Raw genomic sequence first — 14,952 nt, forward strand, 5'->3', positions numbered from 1 at the left:
TAAAAGGATAAAGCAGTAAGGCCAAATGAGGTTTTTGACAGTATTGAATAATTGTTTTAACATTAGAAAATTGGTCAGTGTAAAAAAGAAAAACTGTGTAGATTATCTCAGTAGATGAAAGGCAGAAAAGCATTTGGCAAACTAACATTTGTTTCTGATAAAAACTTTCAGCAATCTGGGAATGAGAGAAAACTTCCTCAGCTTGATAAAGGGCATCTCTGTTGAAGCTAGGGCTTGACTTCCCTGGAGGCTCAGTGGTTAAGAATCCGCCTGCCAGTGCAGGGGACACGGGTTCGAGCCCTGGTCCGGGAAGATCCCACATGCCGCGGAGCAACTAAGCCCATGCACTGCAACTACTGAGCCTGCGCTCTAGAGCCCGCGAGCCACAACTACTGAGTGCCTAGAGCCCGTGCTCCGCAACAAGAGAAGCCACCACAATGAGAAGCCCGCGCACCGCAATGAAGAGTAGCCCCCGCTCGCTGCAACTAGAGAAAGCCCGCACGCAGCAAGGAAGACCCAACACAGCCATTAATGAATGAATGAATGAAAGAGAAAGCAAGCAAGCTAGGGCTAATGTGGTACCTGATGGTGACAGGCTGAATGAACGGTTTCTCTATCTCCAGGAACAAGACAAGGACATCTGCTGCTGTCTGTCACCAGTTGTATTCAGCGTTGTTTAGCAGGTTTAGCAAGTGCAGTACAACAATGCAAAGAGATAAAAGGCATTCAGATTGGAAGGAGAATTAAAGCTGTCCATTTACACATAATATGATTATTTATGTAGAAAATCTGATGGCATCTACAAAAAAGCTACTAGAATTAATGAGTGCGATTAGCAGGGTTGCAGGATAGAAGATCAGTAAATAAAAGTCTATTGTAGGCAAATAAAGGAAACATTTCTGCATTAAAAAAAGTCAACTGCGTGTCTTTATACATATACATATGCAATCAGAAATTGAAATTTTAAAATACCATTTATGGTACCCTCCCCCTAAAATCGAAATAGTAAGGAATAAATTTGACCCAAAGATATGGATAACTTACAGACAAAAAACTATAAAATACTGCTGAGAGAAATTTTAAAAGACCTAAAATAATGGAGGAGCACGCTGTGTTCATGGGTTGGAAGGCTCAGTATTGTTGATTCATTGGTTTTCCCCAAACTAACCTATTGATCCAACCCCTTCCCAATCAGAATTTCTGTAGAAATTGACAAGCTGATTATAAAATTCATGTGGAAATGAAGAGTACCTACAATGGTCAAGACAGCTTTGAAAATGAGGAGCAGAGTTGGAGGACTGACACTATTTAACTTCAAGTCTCATTTTAAAGATGCAGTAATCAAGACAGTGTGGGATTATTGTAACGAGCGGGAAATGTATCGTGGAGCAGAATAGGATAGGAAGTCCAAAAACGTACCCACAAATACCGATACAATGAGTGTGGAAAAATGAAACGTGATTCCTCCCTCACAGTTTGCAGTGCATAATACAAAAGTGCAAAGACAATTTATTGGAGAAAAGATAGTCTTTTCAACAAATGGTTTTGAACAATTGGACAACCGTATGGTAAACAGTGAACTTAAATTCTTATCTTGCGCCATTAATATCCAAAATTAAACCAAATACTTCATCTGCTTCTACCTGGGCCAAGTAGCCATTCTTCTATTCAGATCTGGTTTAAAGCATGGACTGTGCCACAAACCCAGTGATCCTTCCAAAAACAAGGACTGCAGCCTAAATTCCAAATACCACAGACTGAAATCTTCAGCCTTGCCTAAGGGAACACCTCGATCTTTGAACTTGAATTCTTATCTTACATCATATCCAAAATTAACTCATAAATCTAAAACCTATAACTAAAAACTTCTAGAAGAAAACATGAGAGAAAACTTTTGTGACCTTAGGTCAGACGAAGATTTTTAGATAGAACTCCAAAAGCACAATCCAGTAAAGAAAAATAGAATAAATTGAACTTTATAAAAATTGTGAACTTCTCTTTGAAAGACACTGTTAAGAGATGGAAAGCACATGCCACAGACTGGGAAAGCATATTTGCCATCATATATCTGACTCAGGTCTTATATCCAAGATCATTATAAATAGCTTTCAAAACTCAGTAATAAGAAAAAGAAGTCTGTTGTCAGCCTTGCCATGTTTATATATAGACTAGTTGACTCCTTAAATGAAATGTTGATTTGTAGCAAGGGTGGACAGGCTTTCTGCAAAAGGCTAGATAGTAATAAATATTTTAGGCCAGCCACATACAGTTTGTGTTGTATATCCTCCTTTCGTGGTTTTCGTTTGTTTGTTGGTTTTACAAGCCTTAAAAAATGCAAAACCCATTCTCAGCTCACTGGCCTTTCAAAAACAGGTCATAGGCCAGACATGGCCCATCTGTAAGTGCTAGTCTTCCAGCCCCTGATTTAGACTGTACATCTCCTCTCTGGCATTTGGGCAGCTTGTATAAAAGGAGGTAGGTAGGGAATTACGTGATTTTGAGTTCAGGCCTGAATGATTCTTCCAGACTGATTTAATGATTGACTTGACAGATGTATGTAGGTTGAGAGGTGTACATTGAATAAATGAGCAGCAAACCCAAACTCTATATTTAATAATTTAAAAATATTTATGAGTGAAGCTATTTCAGTTCTCTTTGGTGACCTCTTTTGCAGTCCGTGTGACCGTCCTCGTGTCATCGAGTCTCTGAGGGGAATAGAGGTGGTTGATGTCGCTGCCGGTGGCGCCCACAGCGCCTGTGTCACTGCAGCCGGGGACCTCTACACGTGGGGCAAAGGCCGGTATGGCCGCCTGGGGCACAGTGACAGTGAGGACCAGTTGAAGCCGAAGCTGGTGAGGAGGGGCTGTGCTCGGGAGGCCTGGAGGGGCGGCTTGCCATTGTCACTGTGCTTTTTAAAAATGCACAGTATTTCCTGTTCCAGATTCTTTTTAGTTTCAGAGTTAACAGTGGTTTTTTTGGTGGGAATAGAAACCAACTTGGTATATATTCCATGGGGCGTTTAAACAGGATAGTGTTTGAAATACCCTTTATCTACGCTAGTAAATATTACTTGGCATCTAGCTAGAGGCTTTGTCTTCTAGGAGGTCCGCTGTGATTTAGGTGAGGCTGTAGGGTGAGCGGCCGGACTGAGCACTGGACCCTGGGACCTGCCTCCTACAGCTGAGATGCTCAAAGTTCACATATGCGAGGGTGTCTTCTGTCTTGGCCTGCAGGACCATTAAGATTCCCTGTTCTCTGTAAAGAATTAAGACAGGCGCCCTCACCCCCACCCCAAATCCCAGCACGTTAGCCCCTCCGGGGAGAGCCTCCTTTCTGTTGCGGTCGGACATCCTCAGTGCCCCTCTCTCTGCAGGTGGAGGTGCTGCAGGGCCACCGTGTGGTCGACGTCGCCTGTGGCAGTGGGGACGCCCAGACCCTCTGCCTCACGGAGGATGACACCGTCTGGTCCTGGGGGGACGGGGACTACGGCAAGCTGGGCAGAGGGGGCAGCGACGGCTGCAAGGCGCCCGTGAAGGTACCCTGCCTGCCGCCGCCTGCGTCTCAGGAGTAGCCTAACTTCATCTGTAGCTTCTTTGCAAAACACGTGATGGGTCACTGGGTGAAAAGGGAGTGAAAGACCCAGAGGGATGGAGATAGTTTAAGCGCTGTTTCGTGCTCTCTTGGGAATGTCTGTGGTCAGCGGGGCATCACGCAGCCTGTGGTTTTATTTAGCGTGCGGACCTGTTTGAGGAGGAGGACGACGACTTGTTCCTACTCTTCGGTTCACAGAGGTCTGTAGCTATGCACTGCACTAGTACTTGCTGAAAGGCTGCATCTGGCTTAGCCAGAGGCTGCTAGATGGACATCCTGTGAGAAGCCAAGAGAAGAGGCTCCGCCTGAGCCGAGTGGCTCTGGGCAGTTTATCGACGTGTGTGATCTCAACTGTATTTTGCCTTTGTGAGTAGGTAGTTGGCAGAGGTTAAGTTCATTGGTGTGTTTAGGTCACATGCTGACTACCTAGCGGCCTGCAGGACGAGAAGACAGCAGGGCTGTTCAACTGAGGTGATTTGCTGTGGACTTGGGAGTGTAGGTGCTGTGAAAGAAAGCTAGAAGTTGTCTCTGCTTGGCATCCTCTCTTGTTGGGGCTCTGAGACTGCATGTGCCGAGTAGAGGCCCACATGGTGCATGGGCGGCCTGGGGAGGGGGTGGGGAGCCACTGGAGGCCATCAGAATAGGAGCCTGAGCTGGCACTGCCGAGCTGTTCTTCTCAGAGCCCAGTAAAGTAGCCGCTGGCCACGCATAACTACTTAAGTTTTACCTTAAATCAGTTAAGGGTCAGTAACGTTACAGTTCACTCCCTCGCTTGCGCTGCCCACATTTCACGTGCCCAGGAGCTGCATGTGCTTCCGTGCTGGGCAGTGTGGGCACAGCAAGCTTCCATTACCACGTGGAGTGGTATTGGCGGGTGCCGGCTAGAGCCAGGGCCTGACGAGGAGGACGTCACCTGAGGCACCTGCACCTCTGTGCCATGAGGCTGGCTGCAAGGAGACACCCCTCTTCTTCAGGGCCTCCTTGGCAGGTCTGCTGGGAAACCTGGGACTCGAGGCTGCCTTCTTGTCCTTATCCCCACTTGCTCTTTTGCCTCACAGGTATACAGTATTTTAACCACATTACAGGTTACGTATGGTTTCCACATTTACGAAAAAATTGTTGTGGGCTTCCATATGCCAAGAAGGCATTAGACAAAGGCTTTGCACCTTGCAGGATTGAGATGTCGAGCGTTGGGGGGTGTTGGGGGGTGGAGGCCATGACTGATATCATTGTGATGGGGGTAGGGTGAGGAGAAAACTAAGAGAATTAGGGGGTAATTAATTTAAATTTAAGTTTGAGAACTTGAGTCTGGAAACAGTCACAGGTAATAAGGAGCATAGTTTGCTAGGTGAGGAAAGATGTCAGCTAGGTAAATGAACCGCAACAAGACCTCTGGGTGCTGGCTGTGAAGGGTGTGGACCCTTGAGCATGCAGGGCTGGAAGTGGGTTCCAATACTGACCTGATCAACGTCGTGTTTAATTGGAATAACCTGGGCAGATGGATTGCTAGTGTCTGAAGGTCAGAACGCTGGTTGTCTTGGCCATCCGTCCCCCGTGACCTGCTTCTTCTTCCCTGTGGGCCTGTGCATCTGACAGGGCTGGAGGGCAGATGTGAAGTGCAGGGCTTGCTGTAGAAAGGGGCCACCACATCACAAAGAGAAATGGAGTTGGGAGAGTGGTTGCTGGGGAAAGCGATCATAGACCTTCAACAGCGGCGTGTTCATTTCCAGTGATGTGCGGCGGGTCTCAAGGGTGGTGGCGCGGGCCCCTGGCCGCCTGTGGCCCGTGTGCCCTCAGAGCCAGGTGTCCTTCTGAGAGCACTTGGTTGTGTGGAGTAGGATTTTAAGTTGTAATAAGTATTTGACATAGGAGTAAGCGTTTTCAGAGTTCTTTATTAGAGTCAGTTCAGTCTCTATATGGGCGCAGCCATCAGCAAAAACCTTGATTGGATCAGTCTAATTGAACCTTTTCCCTTCTAGATCGATTCTCTGACAGGCCTTGGAGTGGTTAAAGTGGAATGTGGATCCCAGTTTTCTGTCGCCCTGACCAAATCTGGTGCTGTCTATACTTGGTATGCAAGATTCTATTTATTTAAGTCCACCAAATTCAGATTGTTAATTAGAAGTTACTTTAACTGCCTTTTTGTAGATTGAAATGTAATTTCTGTGACAGGCTGTGGTTTGTGTCTTGCAGTATGGTGTTTGCTCCAGGAGGGTGGCGCAGGGTGGTAAACGAGATGGCTTTGCACTCATAAGTTCCATGTTTCCTTGTGTGCAGGGGCAAAGGTGATTATCACAGGCTGGGCCATGGATCTGATGACCATGTTAGAAGACCTCGGCAGGTCCAAGGGCTGCAGGGGAAGAAAGTCATTGCCATTGCCACTGGCTCCCTGCACTGTGTGTGCTGCACTGAGGACGGTAGGTGGGAGGCCCGACCTTGTAACTTGGAGGCGTTTGATCTGAGAGGCCGGCTCAGGGATAGTATGCGCAGCTCTAAGGTGGAGGGGGGATGGGGAGAGTCATACTATATTCTGAAAATACGCCTGTGGTTTTGGCCCTCATCGTCTTCAGCCCCTGGTGTTAACACCGGTGAATGTGTTGTGTTTTGTGGCTAACAGAGCAGGTCTGATATGGCTGTTTTTAGAAACACTCGCTTGCAAGGTTGGCCTTCGGCTGGCTTCTGGGAGCCTGGATTTCAGGAGGGCTCCCATCAGCCCTAATTGAAAGAGGCTTTGTTAGAATGTTTGCAAAGAGTGTGGTCTCTGCTGAAACCTGCTTCCTTCTGGGGGTCTGGAACTTGGGTACATGCCAGGCAGAGGTGCCTGCCTGACCTGCCCCAGTCAGAACCCTGGCACCGAGTCTCTTATGTCCCTGCTGGACAGCACGTCACAAGTGGCCACAACTTGTTACCGAAGGAACTAAGTGCATCTGTGTGACTCCACTGGGAGGGGACCCTTGGAAGCTCGCTCCTGGTTTTCTCTGGACTTCACCCATGTACCTTTTCCCTTTCCTGATTTTGCTTTGTGTCCTTTCACTGTAATGAATTATAGCTCTGAGTATGATATATGCTGAGTCCTGGAGTTCTCCTAGTGAATCATCAAAACTGAGGGTGGTCTTGGGAACCCCAAGACAATGGCAAAAGGGAATTACAGATGGAATTAAGATTGCCAAATCAGCTGACTTTACAGTATGGGAATATTCTGAATTATTAGGTGAGCCTAGTAAAATCTCACACACCATTCAGTGGAGAAAAGGAGGCAGAAGATCAGTGAGAGAGATGTGATGGAAGAAGGGGAAGGAGAGATTTTCCAGTTACGAGAGTCTCAACTTGCTATCGCTGGCGTTGAAGGTGGAGTGAAGGGGCCAGGGAGTATGGGTGGCTGCTGCAAGACTGCCATTCCCCAAATTTTGCTCCCTTTAGAAGGCTTCAGTGAATTATATGAACATGTGCCCTTTAATTAGTTTCGATGAATGAATTTCATATATGAATACGTAACTTCTGTGGCTTGTGGTGGGACTGATGTAGTTCTTGATGAAGAAATTACAACACACTTTTATTTCCTTTATTATAATTTAAAAATTTTTGAAACATATAACACACTTAGAGAACAGTTGGAAGTATAGTACAAAGAACTTTTCCTTTTTCCATGGGAGAGATAGGTGATGCCGTGGTGCCCCATTACCCTGAACAAGTGTGTATTTCCTACAGTGATGGGCCCTGTGCTACATAATCACACCATGGCCTTCAGTGAGAAAATACACACAGTCGTCACTCCACCTGACCTCCCTCTCTCTCCCCTCACAACATGGGCTGCATCAGCTGTGCTGCTCTTACCTCTATTCTGAGACAACCCTCAGTCACCCCTCAGGGTCATCCTTGTCAGTCTTCTTCAGTCTTCTTGGGCTTTTTGGACCCTGACACTTTTGACACTGGTTACAGGCTGGTTATTTTGTAGAACATTTCTCAATTTGAGTTTGATGTTTCCTCAGTAGATTCAGGTTGCACATCTTTGATCTTAATTTATCCTGCATTCCTAATTCATTCTCAGTTCATCAGGTGACATGCATGTTCTCTTTGTCCCATTATTAATGCTGTTAATATCAGTCACTTGATAAAGGTGGTGTAGCCAGCCTGTTCCACTGTGAACATCCTTTGCAACTAACAAGTATTTGGGAGGGTGTTTGAAACTATATAAATATTCCTTTTTCACTGAACATTTTATTTATTCTCATCAGATATTTAAATTTTTGTTGGTTTGTTTTCATCTTGTCGGACTCATAGTTTCCTAATTTATTTAATGAGTTACATATAAGCTGTTGCTTTTCCTTACCTTGATGCTCAAATTGTGCCCTGTTTGGCTGGCTTCATCTCCTGAAGTTCCCACCCCGTCATTCATTGAGTACTTCCTTGCTTTCTGGCAGAAAAAGACCTTCTATCCTCGTCTTGACTCTCCATGTCTCAAGCTTAGAATTGTCTGTTTCCCCAAGGAGCCCTGGTGCCTTTAGAGGAAAATGGTACTTGAAAGACAAGGTCAGCTCTGTAGGTGTGATCATCGCCAACGGGATGTCACTGCTCCCAGGCCTTCTCAGTGGACAGAGCTAGGGCATATATGTGTAAATAATACACAGAATTACGTCTGTGTTTATTTCTGTATGTATATATGTACATTGAATACCACTTGTTCACACCAGTACCCCAAGGTACTGGACCACAGGTTCATTCTAGTTTTCTCCCTTTCCATACTTGTTACTCCTTTCTCTTTTGGTAAGAAACCTGGGTCCCCTTACTGAGTAAGTAAGTGATTCACTTACTCTTCCTGTAGTGGCTGGTGTCCCGTCGTTGCCTGTGCCTTCTCCCCTGCGTGGATCCTCGCCTCACTTGGGCTGTGACTGCGCACTCCGGACCGTGTCCCCACATGGGTACACGGCTCCCTGCTTTGGCTGACTTCCCACACTTGGCTACCCTCTGTGTGGAAGTCCTTGTCTCTCGTGCACTCCGATTCCCTGCACCTGGCTGCGCCTCTGCAAAGAGGCTCTCTTCCCCTTGCTTGCGCTCTGACACCTACCCAGTGGCTTTAGGACTGAGTTCTCCAGAGCAGGAAGGGGCAGGACACAAGCACACTGCCCTTGATCATGCGGGCCTTGCACTTTGCACAGTGGTGCTTATGGCTTCATGGCACCCTGAGGAGTCTTTGTGGATTTGCAAGGCTTGTGATGTCTCTAGAGAACTAAACTCATTTCTATTCTAGTCACCACCTTACCCATACAGTGGTGTTTCATGGTTGGGATCTAGTATGGTATGCTGAAAAATATGATTCTCATCATTGAGATATGAATGAGAGATTCATATCTCATGTTTAGGATATGAATAACCATTGGAAGAACAACATGTTCCTTAAAAACATGGATTTTGTTTAGTTAAAAACTGACTTTCTCTTCCTTTGACATACAAAGTCAATTTGGATTGTAAGTATTTACCATCTGTTTTGATGTTACTTGTTCTGATTAAGAACTGCTCCAGTTACATGCTTAGTCCTGTGAACAGACACGGTTGGAAAAGCCGTGTTAGCCAGCAGGGGCTGTCAAGGGTCCTGGGAAGCCTGCTACCTCTTTGAGTATTGTGATTAGAGACATCTAGATCACCATAAGGTTAACGTTGCACAGATGACCGCCGACACCCAGCTGGAGGGCAGCAAGGACTGTATGTGTGGGAAGATGGTGGTGGTTGTGCGTTCATTGGTCCTAGTATACAAGTCCTTGTTCTAAATCTACTGCATTAGGTGAAGTTTATACGTGGGGCGACAATGATGAGGGACAGCTGGGAGATGGAACAACAAATGCCATCCAGAGGCCTCGGCTGGTAGCTGCCCTTCAGGGCAAGAAGGTCAACCGTGTGGCCTGTGGCTCAGCACACACTCTCGCCTGGTCAACGAGCAAGCCCGCCAGTGCCGGGAAGCTCCCTGCACAGGTCAGTGGCGGTTGGGCGAGTGGGCCAGCAGGCATGCAGGTTGTGACAAAGTTACGGCCTGTGTATTGAATTATGCGTGTGCAAGCATGCACACACTTCGTTTTCCCCTTATACATTTACAGAGGTGCTCTACTGAAAATAATTTATAATTATTGGTAATGGTAAGAACAGTATTTTTAAGAACGTTAATTATTCACACCAGTCGACATTCTGTGTGTATCAGTGTGTCACCTTTATTCAAAATTTTATAAACTATACAAAACCATTCTGGTAGTTCAGGCTGCATGTTTTCTGCAGTAAATATATTTCTATATGCTAATTTTTTTAGCATTCTCCTTGGTTTACATTTCTTGGCTCAGGCAAAATGGCCAGAATATTATTTTAGAAACAGCAAGATTTTTTTAAACCAAACTCAGAAGTCATAGTGCTTGTCTGTTTTCAAAAACAGTATTTTCAGAATCCATCTACTATACTATGGCTTATCTGTGCGTTTGACACCTAAGTTGACTTAACGCAGTTTCCATGTTTCAGGTCCCCATGGAGTACAATCATTTGCAGGAAATCCCAATCATAGCACTGCGGAACCGGCTGCTGCTGTTGCATCACATCTCAGAGCTCTTTTGCCCCTGCATCCCCATGTTTGACCTGGAGGGCTCTCTCGATGAAACTGGACTCGGGCCTTCTGTGGGCTTTGGCACTCTGCGAGGAGTTCTGATATCCCAGGGAAAGGTACTGCTCTGGTAGCAATTTTTACTGTAGGTGATATTGGTATCTTCAGTAAGTTTTATCCAACAAAAATTCCTAAATTAGGAATATATTGAATACAGCTCATTCAGCAAATGTTCACTGAGCACCTACTATGTGCCAGGCTCTGTCCTGGGTACTTAGAATGCATCAAAACAGACAAAAAGCTTTTCTCTTTTGGAGCTTATGTTAAAAATGAATAGTGTGGTGCTGCCTTTTCCCCCTGTAATCTCTGTTTCCCACCTCCCCAGAAGGGGGTTGGCAGAACTAAGCTTCCATTCTTGCAGTGCTCTTTGCTGTCCTGACCTTGAGGCTTTGTGGCAAATCCCTACCGACAGCAGGAAGGAAAAACAATGGGATAATTTCTTCCCCAGGGATGTCCAACAGAGGGACCCAGACGTTACAGATCGCTTAGATAGAAGTTCGGTACCAGGATATGTAGAAATTCCTGGCCGAAGGGTAGTTTAACAGTCTCTGAAAAGAATCATGAATGAAGGCTTCTGAAAGTCAAGAGAGAAGTTTTGACCCATTGACATTTGTAATAATTTGAGCTTTCTAGAATGGAATGCCTGAAGTCATCAAGTTTCTGGCAAGCAGCTTGACAGGATGTCCGTGAAGAGGCTCAATTGTTGTATGGTAGGGGGAATATTTGTATAGGGAAAAAAAGCATAGAGGTCAAATTGAGGAATCCTAGTCCTGAAGAGGCTGATTCTGTGACATATATTGTTATCCAAGGTTATGGTCTATTCTTAATGATAATAAAATTTAGATGTTTTGGAGTACTGTCCAAACAGATCTTTTTTCAGGATTAGCTTTATTTCCTCAACTACCTAGCGGAAGGAGACTGGTGCACACGTTTTATTTTTATGTGTGGCTTAGAGACATGTAGGCAGCGATGAGGATTGTGGTAATGGTAAGAGCTCTCTGATGACCCGGAGCAGGAAAAATTGTGGGCAGGTAAAATCAGTATGAGACTTTACTTCAACCATTTTTCAATAATAAAAATGGCAAATTTGATTACTTTCACCTTTTTTTTGATCCCTCAAAGCGGAGGTGATAATAAGCAGTAAAAGGGAAAAAGCCTCTCCTTGTAGGGAGAAAGCAAAGCGAGAGGTAGCACGTGTCTCACGCCGAGTGTGTGAGCGTCCTGCAGGCTGGGAGCGCAGGGCGGGGACGCCGAGGGAGGCTGAAAGGCACCCTCAGCCGCGGGGGCATCGGCCTCTATGCTGGTCCTTGTTGGAAAGGACCGCCTCTGCTGGAAATTCTAGGGAGTGGGTTTCGTGGGTGACTGTGGAGAGCTGTTACCAGGGCCCAGAAGAGAGCGAGCCACAGGAGGGCGGGGCTCGGTGGGGCGCTCCGTGGGAAGGGAGCGCATGCCTGGAGCAGGGCCGAGCAGCGGGGAGGGCGGTGGTCCTCGGGGTGGCAGGCGTGCAGGAATGCGTGGGGAGCGGCCTGCCTCTGCAGTCGCCTCTGTGGTGCGGGGGGTGTGTCTGTGGGCCCCCCGTGTGATGGCAGCACCTCTGCCTTTCCCGTCTTCACAGGTCGGAGCTCTCAGGCTCTGACCTAAGAGGGGGGTGCGGACCCTGCTGTCGGCACCTCGTGGCCCGCCCTCTGCTCCTCCCCCAGCCACCCTGTCTCCAGAAGAGAGCTCGGTCGTCCACTTGGCAGGGACCTGGGGCTGCCACTGGTCCTGGCTCCCTCGGGTGTCTGGACTCTCCTCCCGTCCTCACGCACGCGCACACGACCACATGTTCCCCGCGCCCGGGCCCACATGGGCATGCCTCTCCCTGGGTGAAGCTGGGGCCTGCTCCCTTTGCTTGCTATCTTCACCCTGAGTTTTCCAGGTTTCTTTCAGGGCATGGTGCCGATGAGTTCCCTCCCTCACTGTCTTCCCCATCCCCACCCCAACACTGGCCTGTTCCCCGGCCCTGCTGCGGCTTTGTGGCTGGTGTCTCTGTTGGGACAGCAATAGTGTATAATTAGTGCCTCAGTCCTGCCACTAGTGGACTTGCAGTTTGGCTGGGAAACCTCAGTTTTCTGTTTAACCCTCGGAGCCTGGCCTGAGATCTGGGTTGGAGCAGGTGGTCCCCAGGCTCTGGCCCTTGCTCCTCTCTGTGCAGTGCGTGCCGGGTGCCTCATGCCTCCAGATGGCAGGCAGGGGCTGCTGCTAAGCGCTGGCCCTGCTGGCTGCCTGAGCCTCTGCGTGGGCTTGCGTGTTGATGCCAAGCTACCGCCCTGGGCCACCTCATGACCCGACAAAGGGAGTTTTGTGATGTGAAATATCTGTGGGTAATACTTTCTATATCACATTCTAAATTTTGTCTGTCGTGTTTTAGGAGGCGGCTTTCCGAAAAGTAGTACAAGCAACTATGGTGCGAGATCGCCAGCATGGTCCCGTGGTGGAGTTGAACCGGATCCAGGTAACAAGTGGAGATGGCTTTCTGTTCTTAGATATGATGGCTTTGTGGTTGTGAGTCATGTCCCCTCAGCTGGGGGCAAGTACTCGTAGAAAACCTTCTCTCATGCCCTTGCTTTAGAGAGCAAGGTGCCACATGCGTGAGATGTCCAGTGCTGAGACTGCCAGGTGGGAATGTTAGTGGTTTTCTTTATAACAGAAAGAAGAAAGGCTTACTTCAGATAACCCAGAAGCACAAATCCAGATAAGCAAAAGGGGAAAAGTAAAAATGACCCATATTTCCACCACATAGTGATAACTGCTGCTAACATTTGGGGGGTGTGTATCTGTTTGTTGTAACCTGAACTGGATGACTCTCTTTTGTAATTTGCTGTCTGTTCCTCTTAATGCATTGTAAGCACCTCCCTGTCCCATGCTGTGGGACCGTGGGATTGTTTACGCCAACCAGCTGCCCACGTTGATTTCTGTGCTGGGGGCTAGAAGGCTATGCCTGCTTTTCTAGGGTGCAGCAGGGCCAGTTGGTGTGGCTCCAGCTATGTGTGTGTCTTCAGTCAGCCCCTTGGGTTAGGTTTTGAGAGGCAGAGCAGGTTCCCTGTTCCCGCCAGCCTCATACCTTCCCCGGCTCTGATGGCTGCTTACTTTGCCAGTTTAATAGGCCAGAATCACTTATACTAAGACTGTGTCACAGTAGTAATCGAAGAAATGAAAAGTAGACCGTCTCTGAATTTGTACTGCTGCCAAATGTATATAAGCTTCGAGTTAAAAGAATTAATAAAAACCAGAGGAAGCCCAGCACTGCTGATGGCGTGTGTGCACTTGACATTTCCCATGCAAGTGAAATCGGCTGCACTTGACATTTACCGCACAAGTGAAGTCGGCTGCACTTGACATTTACCGCGCAAGTGAAGTCGGCCCCACCTCTTGGAGCAAGAGCAGAGCCTGAAGAACAAATGCTTTGTTCCTGAACCTTAGTGTTAACACATGATTTTTACCCTGATGCTGGTTATATGACTAGACTTTCTTCCAGAGCTGTTCTTGGGGGCATTTTTAATTAAGACATCAAACTCTTTTCCTTTGTTGGAGAACACATGTGACCATGCTGATGGAAGTGGTTCCTTCACCGACGTCATAGTGTTTAATGTGAAGCTGGAGGTCAGTCAGCCAATTCCACAAACAAATGGGCTGTTTAATTAGGTTCATAAAAAAGCTTTTATTTCCCCACCTTGGAGGATCATTTTGGTTTGCTGTACATTATTAGGGCTTAAATACTCAAGTTCATAAGTGAGGAAAGCTGATCATCTAATTCAGACAGTTGGGTGTTCCTGGATTGCAGGCCTGCCTCAGCTGTGCACAGGCACCGCGTTGGGGCCAGTGGCCCAGTGTGGGTGTCCAAGCCCAGGGGCCTTGGCACCAGGGAACCTGGCTAACCTGGAGCCCACACCAGGTGCACTTTTCAGTCATTGTGTGCTCGATGCCTCTTCTTTTCTCATCTTGGCATCCCCAGCACAGTGAGTTATGAAAATGCTCGGTGCGTGTCTGAAAGAACAGAATAGGTAAGGAGACAAACAAATTTATATTATACATTTTTTAAAAGGCGTATAAACAACCTTCAGCACAGCGTGCAATGCTCATTGATGTCACAGGGGCCACTCCGGGCCACCCAACAGTCCTCAGGCGCCAGAGCCAGGTTCCCTTCAGTTCAGGGTTTCACACACACTCTTGAAATTGAGAAGGTCCTCCACAAAGATGGAGATAAAGTAGAGCAGAGTGGTGGTGGTGGGGGGCATTCTGTGACTCCAGGTTGAACGCAGACACCAGCAGTGACCCAGAAAGGTGGTGTGGGCATCCTCTTCCCTGTGCTGTCCCGAGGCTGCGGCCTTCTTTTGTGGGGATGCCCTTGGAGACATTTTCTTACTGTCTGTCAGAAGTGCTATAGAGACACTAAAAGTAGGCCATGTTCTTGGAGGGTTTCTCTGTGTTTGAATTTGATTTAGTTTTGTAACAGGATCTAAAAATCTGTGTACATTAAAAACTTTAAATGTATTGCAGATAATGCTTGCTCATTTCTGAAAATTTAGAAAATTCTAAAAACCATTAAAACCACCTATATTCCTGCTGTCCAGAGGTGTCAGGTACACAGCCCTGTCCTTGCAGTGTCCTGGCTGTGTTCACATAGCCATGTTCCTTCATAGCAGCTGAGAGCATCCGTCTGTGTTAACTGGCACTGTAAACGG

At 47.1% G+C, this 14,952-nt stretch overlaps 1 protein-coding gene across 6 annotated transcripts in view; it reads left to right on the plus strand.

The window, feature by feature from the left end:
• The window catches only part of HERC2 (HECT and RLD domain containing E3 ubiquitin protein ligase 2), a 215,612-nt gene that overhangs the window by 193,457 nt on the left and 7,203 nt on the right, over positions 1 to 14,952 (plus strand). For all 6 annotated transcript variants that reach the window (XM_061182985.1, XM_061182988.1, XM_061182986.1 and 3 more), the window contains 7 exons: positions 2,675 to 2,852; positions 3,374 to 3,535; positions 5,571 to 5,662; positions 5,869 to 6,008; positions 9,371 to 9,558; positions 10,090 to 10,287; positions 12,639 to 12,722. In XM_061182985.1, coding sequence (XP_061038968.1) covers positions 2,675 to 2,852; positions 3,374 to 3,535; positions 5,571 to 5,662; positions 5,869 to 6,008; positions 9,371 to 9,558; positions 10,090 to 10,287; positions 12,639 to 12,722 — 1,042 coding nt within the window. The remainder of the gene's footprint in view (positions 1 to 2,674; positions 2,853 to 3,373; positions 3,536 to 5,570; positions 5,663 to 5,868; positions 6,009 to 9,370; positions 9,559 to 10,089; positions 10,288 to 12,638; positions 12,723 to 14,952) is intronic.

This window comes from Eubalaena glacialis, chromosome 1, assembly GCF_028564815.1.
Source record: "Eubalaena glacialis isolate mEubGla1 chromosome 1, mEubGla1.1.hap2.+ XY, whole genome shotgun sequence".
Taxonomy (NCBI): domain Eukaryota; kingdom Metazoa; phylum Chordata; class Mammalia; order Artiodactyla; family Balaenidae; genus Eubalaena; species Eubalaena glacialis.